Source organism: Oryzias latipes, chromosome 21 (assembly GCF_002234675.1).
Source record: "Oryzias latipes chromosome 21, ASM223467v1".
Taxonomy (NCBI): domain Eukaryota; kingdom Metazoa; phylum Chordata; class Actinopteri; order Beloniformes; family Adrianichthyidae; genus Oryzias; species Oryzias latipes.
In genome coordinates this window covers 10,391,421-10,404,254 of record NC_019879.2, presented here as the reverse complement: position 1 = coordinate 10,404,254, position 12,834 = coordinate 10,391,421, and the positions used below count along the sequence as shown (strand labels likewise).

General features: G+C 45.8%; 1 protein-coding gene across 1 annotated transcript in view; it reads left to right on the top strand.

Moving 5' to 3' along the window:
- uxs1 (UDP-glucuronate decarboxylase 1) overlaps nucleotides 1-12,834 on the top strand; it is a 61,854-nt gene that overhangs the window by 38,230 nt on the left and 10,790 nt on the right. Inside the window, exon 10 of the mRNA XM_023950550.1 lies at nucleotides 7,310-7,431. Within this exon, the coding sequence (XP_023806318.1) occupies nucleotides 7,310-7,431 (122 nt within the window). The remainder of the gene's footprint in view (nucleotides 1-7,309; nucleotides 7,432-12,834) is intronic.

Sequence of the window (12,834 nt, the reverse complement as noted above, 5' to 3'; positions counted from 1 at the left end):
TTGAAGACACTTTTCTATGCTATTCTGCTTAATATAATGGGTTCCCTGTCAAAATTGTTCTTGTAATAAAACACAGAAGTCATAATGATAAATATAGTCTACACCACCATTTCACTTCCTATTATATTCAGCATAGTATCAGAGGTTTTATAGGTTTTTAAAGTCCCACTCTGAAAATCTTTTGACCTATTGTCAAATATCTATGTCTGCATCCCAGACATTTGTCTTAGCTTTCAAAAAACCTAGGACATAGTTTCTACAGAGCAGCAGGAGTTCCCTAGAAATCACCTCTGAGCTGTGGGCGGGACCGCTGGTCCAGAGTAAGCTTGCCCCCATTCCTATCACCCATAACGGAGCTATCTGTTTGTACAGATAGCTGTTCACACCCCCAAGTTGACATTAGTGATGCAACAAACATAGTGAGCAATATTTCCAGCCGTGCAGTTTTGAGCCAGATATCAGCTCTGACGAGGAAAACAAAGAGGTCCAAGTGGACGCATCAGAGTGGAGCATGGAGCTTATTCTGATCCCATTTTTTGTCATGATCGGACTACTAGGGAGACCCAGATGCTGGAACCCGGAAGAAACTCAGGAAGGCGTTGTATTTAACAGGATGTTTTAATTATAGAAGTCAGGGGACGTCGTGGATGCAGGAAACTGCTGTGGCGAGGTGGAGCGCCGAGGACGGCGTTCACAGTCCGTGACGTGGTGGAGCGCCGAGGGCGGCGTGACCGGCTTGAGGCGAGACGTGGACGCTGAGGACAGCGTAATCAGCTTGAGGCGAGGCGTGAACGCTGAGGACAGCGTAACCAGCTTGAGGCAAGGCGAGGACGTCGAGGATGATGTAATCAGCGTGGAGCGAGGAACCAGCGTGACCAATGGAGTGAAGACCTGAAGACGTGAGACAGACGGTAAGTACAAGCTAGGATTACTAAAGCGAGGGTAACTTAACTTGAGGCCAGGCGTGATCACCGGAGTGAGTATAACGGACTGGCGTAGTATGCTGGGATGGATCTCCTTAAGAAGGTCTGCCAGGTGATGAGATGATGCAGGTCAGCTGGTTCCAATGAAGGAGCAGGGAGGGGAGGAGTAGCAGCCGGAGGAACCGTGACAGTACCCCCCCCTCAACGACCGCCCCCAGGCGGTCCCGGACGACGATCAGGGTGGTCCCGAAAGAAATCGTCAATGAGGGTACGGTCCAGAATGAGGGAGCGGGAGATCCATGAGCGCTCCTCCGGACCGTAACCCTCCCAGTCCACCAGAAACTGGAAACCGCGCCCCCGGCGGCGGACGTCCAACACCTTGCTGGCGGTGTAGGCAGGAGCGCCGTCGATGACCCGGGCGGGCGGTGGGGAAGCGGACGGCGGGCACAAAGGACTCTCCTGGACAGGCTTAAGCTGCGAGACATGAAACGTGGGGTGCACCTTAAGCGCCGCCGGGAGCCGCAGCCGCACACAGGAGGGGTTTATGACCCTCTCGACGGGGTAAGGTCCAATGTAGCGTGGAGCCAGTTTACGGGAGGTGGCCTGGAGCGGTATGTCCCGTGAAGACAGCCAAACCCTCTGTCCCGGTTGGTAGGCGGGGCTCTCCACCCTGTGGCGATTAGCGATCCTGCAGTTCCTCTCTCTAGTGCGCAGGAGAGCGGCCCTGGCCTGAGTCCATATACGCTGGGCGCGTCGCAGGTGATGCTGAACCGACGGGACCGCCAAGTCCAGCTCCTGGGAGGGGAACAAGGGTGGAGAGTATCCGAGGGACGCTTCAAACGGGGACATACCGGTAGCAGCAGACGGATGGCTGTTGTGGGCGTACTCGATCCATGCCAGGAATGAAGACCAGTTGGAGGGGTTTTGGGCGGCCACACAACGGAGGGCGGCCTCGAGCTCCTGGTTTGCACGCTCCGCTTGCCCATTTGACTGGGGATGATGACCGGATGTGAGGCTAACCGTGGCACCCAGAGCAGAACAGAAAGCCCGCCAGACCTGGGATATGAACTGGGGCCCGCGGTCGGAGACAATATCACTGGGTATGCCGTGATGCCTGAATACCTCTCGAACCAAGACGTCAGCCATCTCGGTGGCCGTGGGCAGCTTGGGAAGGGGAATGAAATGGGCAGCCTTGGAAAAACGGTCGACAACTGTAAGAATGACGGTGTTATCCTGAGAGGCCGGCAACCCAGTGATGAAGTCCATGGCGAGATGGGACCAGGGCCGCTGCGGAACAGGTAAAGGATGGAGGAGACCAGCAGGCGGCGAGTTGGAAGACTTAGAGCGGGCGCAGACGTCGCAAGCCGCAACGAATTCCCTCACGTCCCGAGCCATGGAAGGCCAGAAAAATCTACGTTGCACGAGCCTCAGGGTTCTATGAATGCCGCCATGGCAAGCAATACGCGACGTGTGCCCCCAAACCAGGACATCCGAGCGGAGGGAGGAGGGGACGTAAAGAGTTCCAGGGGGGGCCGGAGGATGGTCAGGTTCCTCTCCCTGAGCTTGGATGACCCTGCTCTCAATGTCCCATGTCAAATTACCCACAATACATGTGGGGGGAATAATGGGAGAGCTGTCCTGGTCATCCCCTGAACAAAATAAACGTGAGAGGGCGTCTGGTTTAATGTTCCTGCTACCCGGCCGGTAGGTGATAGTGAAATCAAACCTGTCAAAAAAAAGGCACCAACGGGCCTGACGTGAATTAAGGCGTTTAGCTGTACGTAGGTAGGCGAGATTTTTATGATCCGTCCAAACGATGAACGGATGTTCAGCCCCCTCGAGCCAGTGACGCCATTCCTCCAGAGCGAGTTTAATGGCGAGGAGTTCGCGGTTACCGACGTCATAATTTCTCTCCGCCGTAGAAAGCTTCCTAGAGAAGAACGCACATGGTTTCAGTTTCCCCGAGCCAACCTCCCGTTGGGAAAGAATCGCTCCCACACCAGAATCGGAAGCGTCGACCTCGACAACGAACTGTCGGAGAGGATCAGGCTGTGATAGAATGGGAGCGGAAGTAAAGAGGTGCTTAAGTCTAGTGAATGCGGATTGAGCTTCGGGGGTCCAGAGAAACGGTTTAGTAACGGAGGTGAGTTGAGTCAACGGAGCGGCAATGCTGCTATAGTTCCTTATGAAGCGACGGTAGAAATTTGCGAAGCCGAGGAACCTCTGAAGTTGTTTACGGGAAGTGGGAGGTTCCCAGCTGGTGACGGCCGCGATCTTGGCCGGATCGGGGTGAATGTTACCAGAGTCAATGATGAAACCCAGAAATGAAATGGTGGGTACATGAAACTCGCACTTTTCGGCTTTAACATATAGTCGGTTCTCTAAAAGCCGTGAGAGAACCTGGCGGACATGGTGGGTGTGTTCATCCAGATCGCGTGAATAAATAAGGATGTCGTCAAGGTAAACAAAGACGAAGCGGTTCAAAAAATCACGAAGAACATCGTTAACGAGATTCTGGAAGGTAGCAGGAGCGTTGGTGAGCCCAAAAGGCATCACCAAATACTCGAAATGACCGAGTGGGGTGTTAAAGGCGGTCTTCCACTCGTCCCCCTCCCTCATGCGAACCAAATAATAAGCGTTACGGAGGTCCAACTTGGAAAAGACTCGAGCGTCCTGAACAGAATGTAGAGCAGAGTCAATAAGCGGAAGGGAATATTTATTTTTAACAGTAATTTGATTGAGGTCGCGGTAATCAATGCATGGGCGCAAAGTTCTGTCCTTCTTCTGGACGAAGAAGAACCCCGCACCGACCGGAGAGGATGAGGGGCGAATATGACCAGCCGAGAGGGCTTCCTGGATATATTTTTCCATTGACAGTTTCTCAGGGCCTGATAAATTAAATAGCCTCCTCTTAGGCAGCGTAGCGCCTTTAACTAGTTCGATGGAACAGTCGTACGGCCTGTGGGGAGGAAGGGAACCAGCCCTGGTCTTACTGAAAACAGCCCCAAGATCGTGGTAGCACGGAGGAACCCTAGAAAGATCGATCTCCTCAGGATCTGGATCACAACGAGGAGAAACCGAGGGTATGGCGGAACGAAGACAATTAGCCATGCAGGTAGTGCTCCAGTTGGTAACGTGGAGATTAACCCAATCGAACTGGGGGTTGTGAGCGCGAAGCCAGGGGAACCCTAGAATGATGGGAGACTGGGGGGTCTTGGTAATGTAAAACTGAATGAGTTCGTGATGATTACCAGACGTGATGAGACGAACGGCCTTAGTACGGTGGGTTATGTGAGTGAGGACCTGACCACCCAATCCGGCCGCCCTGACAGGGATATCCAAAGGTTCTGTGGGAATGTTAAGCTCAGAAACAAGACAGTCATCAATGAAACTCTGCTCAGCTCCAGAGTCGATAAGGGCTCTACCTTCAAAAACACTAGAAGAAAAACTTAACTTGACAGGTAAATAAAGAAAAGGTCTCTCGGTAGAGAGAGAAGATTGACCCGCCCGTGGCCTGCCTTCTAACGGGGGGTTCGGGAGTTTAAACGAAGCTTACATTGATGAACGAGGTGACCGGTCTGGCCGCAATAGAAACACGCCCCCTCATCTCTTCGTCTCTGCCGCTCCTCAGGGGTGAGCTTAGAATGTCCAATCTGCATCGGTTCCTCTGTGGAGAGTCCGACAGAATCGTGAGACATAACATGAACATAGTTAGCAGCAGGGAATGAAGGAGAAGCACTGGTAAGGAGTCTCTTGTCTTGACGGGGGCGCTCAGCATGACGTTCACGGAGACGCACGTCGGACCGCAAGGCCGCGGTGACGAGCTCTTCAAAAGAGCTAGCCTCGGGTTGCGAACATAAATGGTCTTTAATCGAGTCATTAAGGGATTGGTAGAACACCCCTTTAAGGGCTATATCCGGCCAACCCGCCTCCACAGCTAGAATCCGAAAGTCTATTAGATGGTCACTCACGGATCTGTGGCGTTGTTTGAGGGCTAGCAGTCGGCGGGTGGCCTCCTCCTCCTTGCGGGGTTGGTCGAAAACCAGCCGGAACTCGCCTAAAAAGCGTTCGAAAGGAACTTGAGAGATGGGATTAGCGGTCAGGTAAGCCTGAGCCCATTGAAGCGCTTTACCCCGGAGAGAGTTCACTATAAGGGTGATTTTGCTGTGGTCTGCATGATAGTGCCGAGGTGCCTGCTGGAAGATCAAACGACATTGCAGGAGGAATCCCCCGCAGGCTCCTACGTCACCCAGGAAAGGCTCAGGAAGGAGCCGGATGTTTTCGTGAGCTGCTTTGTCTGCAGCGGGGCCCGGGCTTCCGGTGGCGGAACCCGTGTTGCTGGCTGAGGCGTTAGTAGGTCCTCGGGAGGTTAAATCCGTCAGAGCCAGAGAAATACCGTCCAAGCGACGGAAAAGATCCTGCTGGGCGGCGGCCATCTGGTTGAGGGATTCAGCTTGCCGTCCCAGAGCGATGCCTTGGTGAGTGACGGCCAAGCGGAGTCCCTCCGGGTCAGCTGGGTCTGGGTAATGGCCAGTCCGTTCTGTCATGATCGGACTACTAGGGAGACCCAGATGCTGGAACCCGGAAGAAACTCAGGAAGGCGTTGTATTTAACAGGATGTTTTAATTATAGAAGTCAGGGGACGTCGTGGATGCAGGAAACTGCTGTGGCGAGGTGGAGCGCCGAGGACGGCGTTCACAGTCCGTGACGTGGTGGAGCGCCGAGGGCGGCGTGACCGGCTTGAGGCGAGACGTGGACGCTGAGGACAGCGTAATCAGCTTGAGGCGAGGCGTGAACGCTGAGGACAGCGTAACCAGCTTGAGGCAAGGCGAGGACGTCGAGGATGATGTAATCAGCGTGGAGCGAGGAACCAGCGTGACCAATGGAGTGAAGACCTGAAGACGTGAGACAGACGGTAAGTACAAGCTAGGATTACTAAAGCGAGGGTAACTTAACTTGAGGCCAGGCGTGATCACCGGAGTGAGTATAACGGACTGGCGTAGTATGCTGGGATGGATCTCCTTAAGAAGGTCTGCCAGGTGATGAGATGATGCAGGTCAGCTGGTTCCAATGAAGGAGCAGGGAGGGGAGGAGTAGCAGCCGGAGGAACCGTGACATTTTTTTTCCTATGCAACAAATACGCTCTATTTCAAACTATATATTTTTTCGTCTACTCCTGATTTGAAATGTTTAAAATAAAGACGTACTGTCCTCGTTGAAACCTAACGTAGCTTTCGGCTAGACAGCTAGCTAACCTTTATTCTAAAAAACAAGACATGACTTCTTTAATGTTGCTTTGATAAACATTCTTGTTTTCTAGGATACAAAGTGAAACTGGAAAAATACAGAAATATAGTCAGTCATTGGCAGTTTTTTTAAATAACGTCAAATAAATGAGTTGAGCATTTTAGCTTTGATGAATTACCTGACAATGTGCGAACTGCACATGTCTCACAGAGTTTATCTCCAACTTTAAACTTATGTCAGATTTAAATCACTGAAACTCCCCCACAAAATACATTCAGGTGTTGCTTCTGTATGAGATTAACCAAAAGTTTGGCGCATTTTGAGTGGAAGGCAGGCGAGACTTGAGCTCCTATTTTCTCCTCCACTGGGAAAAATTCCAGCGGGTGATTCCGGTTGATGTGACTTCGCCAAAATGAGAGCAGTGGTTTCAAAATAAAAGTCTTCATATAAAGATCAATTTTCTTTATATTTGTCCTACATTATTTGAAAACTGCAACAAGAACATGTATATTAAAAGAACCAAAAACACTATACTCATCGGAGTGGGTCTTTAAAAGTTCCTTTTTTATTGGAAACAACTTTTCAGGGGTTAAAGAAAGTAGTGTTTTAGATTGTAATCAAATCATTTTGAAACGAAACAGTCAAATGTTTGTTATTATATTACAGGTCGCTTGTTTTTATGATACTGTAGAACTTTAGCTTAATTTATTCAACCCTGATATCTGTTTAAATGTCAACAAGATAGCTAAAGCTTCAAACTGTGATGTATTCATGCTTGTGTTTTTATGGGTATTATTTTTACATTTGTTAACAAATGTCAAGGTCATCACAGATAGTGACTCAGACTTACAGAGCAGCCGCAGCCACATCTGGCCTTTTTCCCCCATCATTATGTCACACTTGGATGGCAAAGCATTGATTGCTTTATCCTTTATTTCAGTGGGAAAGGTTTTAGAAGCATATTAATTATCATTATTACAGCTGTTTTATTTTGAAAAGCTGTTTTTATGAAAAAGAAAAAGAAAGAAATGGATGCAAATTTGACAGTATGGTTTGTGCCGTCTTTTTTCTTTAGAAACACAGAATAGTGAAGGGTTTATAGAAAACCAGCTGAAAATAAATGTGTGTTTTGGTTTCAGATCCGGAGGTGCACCCCCAGAGTGAAGACTACTGGGGGCACGTGAACCCGATCGGCCCCCGTGCCTGCTATGACGAGGGAAAACGTGTCGCCGAGACGATGTGTTATGCCTATATGAAACAGGTAGAATGATGATAACAACCACAATCATTGTAATTGTGCACATAAACACTGTTCCTACAACACCAAAGCCTCAGAGTGCAGCAGGTAAAAGGCTTAAAGGGTAACGGAGCATGACATGTCCCATGTGTCTGATCTGCTCCTCTTTATTACATCAATCCAAACTCTTGAATTAGAACCAGGAAAATTCACCCTTTTCCAGAGTCCACAAACCACTGCATCAGTGTGAAGCCCGAATTTGAAGCTGGAACTATAATCAACTTCAAACGTCAGCCCTTCTTATGCATTATTGATAACTTGATGCAAAACAAAAACATGTTTTTCTAGCAGTCAAGACACTGGAGATGAGGTCATTTTGGATGGATTTTTATTGGCTGTAATGAAAAATTAATAACGTCTTCCAGAAATGCCAATATAAACAATGCAAACAGATGAAAAGAGCCTATCTTTTGGGTGATGTGATAAAGCATCAATTCTATTGGTGTTATTATCTTAGACATCTTCATATCCTATCAAGTCTGGCAAATTAAAAACTTTATTATAAGTTGTTTATAAAAGTGAGTTCAACATTTTAAAAAGGTGTATTTTGATGCAAAAAAGGCTTTAAGGCTCCTTATAACTAGAGTTATACAAGTTCTTTCCGATAATGACTTGATTGGCAGCAGCCTTTAGAGGTCAGATAGAATCTATTCTTCCCATCTTTCCTTCAGGCAGGTGATATTTATTTATCTTTCTTCGTCTCCTGCTCCTCCTCAGCTGCTCATTATTTTCCCCCCACACACTGGGAGGATTCTCAGAAATTGGCGTCTTTCAAAAATCCAGCTGTCACTCTGTCACGCAGACAGACAAGAATATCACCCCTTACATCTGCGGTCCAGTCATATAATCAAAGTCTATTAACATTTACAAGGTGATGAATGCTTGGTGCACGAGGAACGATTCATCCTGCTTTTATTTTTTTACTGTTTCTTTAATCAATGAATGCTTACTTATATGTGATAAATAGTAAAAAATCAAAGTTAATTGATCTGAAAGCCGAATTAGTTCGAATCATATTTTGGAGATTGAATCCATTGATTATCCACATTATTTTATCTTAGTCAATCCAGCTTAAATTTAGTTACTTACATTTTTAAAACTGTTGAGCAAATTGTCTGGATTGGACACTCATGGTCTTAAAGCTCTATTTACTGAATTCTCAGCAGTTTAAGGTGCACCAACAATGAATGGTCTGTTTTTGAATATATGACACATAGAAGACACACCCAACCATGAGCCGCATTAAACAAGTTAACAGTAACGTGTTTGTAACACGCTCCACATTAGCGTATTAATACCTGGAACTACCAGCCTTGTTTGCAAGATGTAAAAGATCCGACTGATCCCGCTAAAATAAATGTTACTGTGACTACGCTAACTCTTAAAAGACTTGAAGTCTGCTCTGTAAGTATGTCTCTTGACAGATGCCATTTTGGAGCCTACCTACTAGCAGTTTTACTACGGTAAAACATTTTTACAGAGCGCCGTGTACCTCCCAAAATCACTTCGAAATCAGTAAACAAAACCAGAATTAATCCATATAAGGCGCTCTGGATTATAAGGCACATTGTTGTTTTTTGAAAAAAAAATGAAAGCTTTTATGTTTTTTAAGCTTTTAGTACACAAAATATAGGAGATACTTATGTCCTTCATTCTAATGACCTGGAACGTTTTAATATTTCTTTGAATCTTCTGTTAGTCTGGATTAAGAGACCGGACAATCCTGATGGACACTTCAGATTTCAATGTTCTTGACAAGATAATCAATGAACCCTGACCCCTGCCCCCCAGAACACGGAGGGTCAAAACATACCATCTTTGCTGAAAAAAAAAAAAAAAAAGTGCTGTGTTTCTGTGATCAGCTGTAGACGTAGGAATAAAGAATGTGGAGAAGTTCACAGTGAGTTCATTGCTGCTGCGCTCAGAACATGAGGATCCACCACGAACACAGAAACAGGATGCTTAAGCCGCTCGTGAAACACAGACACCGTTAAAGGCATCTTAACAGGATCCAAAGACAACTGTGGTCCAAAGTCCGATTTCTAAAGTGAAGGCGCATTTTTCATTTATTCGTATATTTTAGTTCCACAAATTTGGAAAAAGCTCATCTGAGCTGGTGTGTGGTTCAAAACTATAGGGCTGGATAGCTCCAATATTCCTCACCGTTTCTATGGCACAGTTAATGTTAGGTTGGGGGCATGAGGGGCTGTAAGCTAGTTGGAGAGCATATAAACAGATGGATGACTGGAAGTGGGGAGGGCTTACTTTGTGCCAACAGTCCCACTGCCGCTCTGCAGAAACGGTCCTAGAAAACAACAGCGTTTTGTTTTGGCTGAAATGACAAAGTGACTAAATGAAAAGACCACTGGGAACACTTGAGTTAGACACAACGACAACAACGTTTCAGAGCACTTCATGCTGCCTACTGTTGCTTGGGTGTAGGACTGTCACGCTGGAAACCCTGGGTTTGAGTCCCGGGGCCTGCAATGAGCTAAAAATCCAGTGTGGGTTTTTAGGCAAGACCCTTCGCGCTGCTGCCCATCTGCCCTGAAAGTACAGGGTTGTGTCAGAAATCTGGCATAAAAACTCTGACAAAACCACCTGTGCGAAATGAATAACAACAAAATGCTGCCGACTGGCTAAGTAGATAAGGACGTAGGCAGTGCCTTGCAAAACTATTCGGCCCCCTTGAACTTTTCAGCCTTTTGCCACATTTCAGGCTGCAAACATAAAGATATAAAACTAGTTTTTTGCCTTCCACTAAAAAGCCGCCCAATTTATTGGATATTTCAAACTTTTTTAACAAATAAAAAACTGAAAATTGGACGTGCAAAATTATTCAGCCTTTTTAAGTTAATACTTTGTAGCACCACCTTTTGCGGTGATTACAGCTGTAAGTTGTTTGGGGGGTTTGTCTCCATCAGTTTTGCACATCAAGAGACTGAAAGTTTTGCTCATTCCTCCTTGCAAAACAGCTGGAGTTCAGTGAGGTTGGATGGAGAGCGTTTGTGAACAGCAGTTTCAGTTCTTTCCACAGATTCTCCATTGGATTCAGGACTGGACTTTGACTTGGCAACTCCAACACCATGATAAGTTTATTTGTGAACCATTCCATTGTAGTGGTCTCTGGTCTTTTGCAGACTCCACCAGGTTTTCTTCCAGGATGGTCCTGTAAATGGCTCCATCCATCTTCCCATCAATTCTAACCATCCTCCCTGTCCCTGCTGAAGAAAAGGAGACCCAAACCATGATGCTGCCACCACCATGTTGGCAGTGGGGATGGTGTGTTCGGGGTAATGGGCTGTGGTGCTTTTACGCCAAAACATAACGCCAACATTGTTGCCAAAAAGTTACATTTTGGTTTCATCTGACCATAGCACCTTCTTCCACATGTTTGGTGTGTCTCCCAGGTGGCTTGTGGCAAACTTAAAACAACACTTTTTATAGATAGAAATGGCTTTCTTCTTGCCACTCTTTCATAAAGGCCAGATTTTTGCAGTATACCACTGATTGTTGTCCTATGGACAGACTCTCCCACCTCAGCTGTAGATCTCTGCACTTCCTCCAGAGTGATCATGGGCCCCTTGGCTGCATCCCTGATCTGTCTTCTCCTTGTTTGAGCCGAACGTTTAGACAGACGGCCGGGTCTTTGCAGATAGGCAGTGGTCTGATACTCCCTCCATTTCAATATTATCGCTTGCACAATGCTCCTTGGGATGTTTAAAGCTTTGGAGATCTTTTTGTATCCAAATTTGGCTTTAAACTTCTCCACAACAGTATCCTGGACGTGCCTGGTGTGTTCCTTGTTCTTCATGAGACTTGATTACCTGCAGGTGGATTCTATTTATCATCATTAGTCATTTAGGTCAACATTGGATCATTCAAAGATCCTCACTGAACATCTGGAGAGAGTTTGCTGCACTGAAAGTAAAGCGTCTGAATAATTTTGGACGCCCAATATTTCAGTTTTTTATTTGTTAAACAAGTTTGAAATATCCAATAAAGGTTGTTTCACTTCCTGATTTTATCCCACTTGTTGTTGATTCTTCACAAAAAACTAGTTAGATATCTTTATGTTTGCAGCCTGAAATGTGGCAAAAGGCTAAAAAGTTCAAGGGGGCCGAATAGTTTTGCAAGGCACTGTGTTTTCCAGCTTCACTTGGAACTAACACGCTTTACAAATGATTTGATTCTTGTTTGAGGGACCATGGCATCCCTGTGGAGACGACCCCAGGTTTACTGAGCTTTTTCACATATTGGAGTAGGGGGCACAGGTGGATTGCCAAATGGCTGCATAGAATCATGCAAACGCTCCTCTAACCAAGTCCTGAGACCTGTATATAATTTTTAGTAGCTCAGTATTTGCAACTGCTATGTTTATGTTGAATTAAACACTTGAACCCTATCAGTCTGTTTTACTGACTCGATTAAATGATGTTTCACTTTTTAGGAACTAAAAAAAACAGTTTTTTTTATTGAACTGAGTTCTTGGGGAAAACAAATTTTCTATGATGTTTCTTAAACTACTGAGATGCTGACGAAGTTTGTTTTGCTCTGTTTTCACCCCAATAGATCATTAATAGAGACTTGATCTATTTTTTTCAATAAGCTTGAACGTTTTCCTGGTTGGTAAAGCTCATTAATGTATTCATGTCTGGTTAAAACCTTTTTAACAGCTTAGTTTGCTGGACTTGAATTGTTGTTTTTCTCCAGAAGGTTCTGAAGGCTTGGTATCAAACAGAGAACAGGAACGTTTTATTTTTTAGAGTTTATATAAAAATATACTTAAATGCTTTAAATGCTCAGCTTTTTATTCACAAACCCAGAGTTTTTCCTTCAATTCTTTGTATTCAAAAGATCATAACTTGAATAAACTCACACATACTTTTTTAATGAAACATCTGCACGACAAAGTTTGGTACAAGTTTGAAAGAAGGATGAGACGCCCCAGAGGAAGTGGCCTTGTTCTGACTGTCGTCGTTTGACAGAGTCCTTTTGCAGACGTGTCACTGGGATTCAGGTTTTATCCTTGTGCCTCACTGTCTGGAATATGTTTTGGATCGGATATTGAATCATCTGCATAAATTCATGTTTTTATTCATGCTACAGCACCAAATATGGGCGTACTTTGCATCTAAAGCCGAACGTGATGATCCCATGAATTTGACTTTAACAAGGTCAGTAGTTTAAAAGAAGGGAGAGTTTGAGTGTTTATTTCCGAGTCAGCAGGAACAGCTCTTTTCTGTTGTAAATTTTACTTTATAGATTTTGTTGAGTTCTCGTTTATTGAAGGATTTCCAGGTCACAATAATACCCGGCAAGAAGCAGATTCGCTAACCTGCTTAAATCTTTGTTTTTTATTTAACT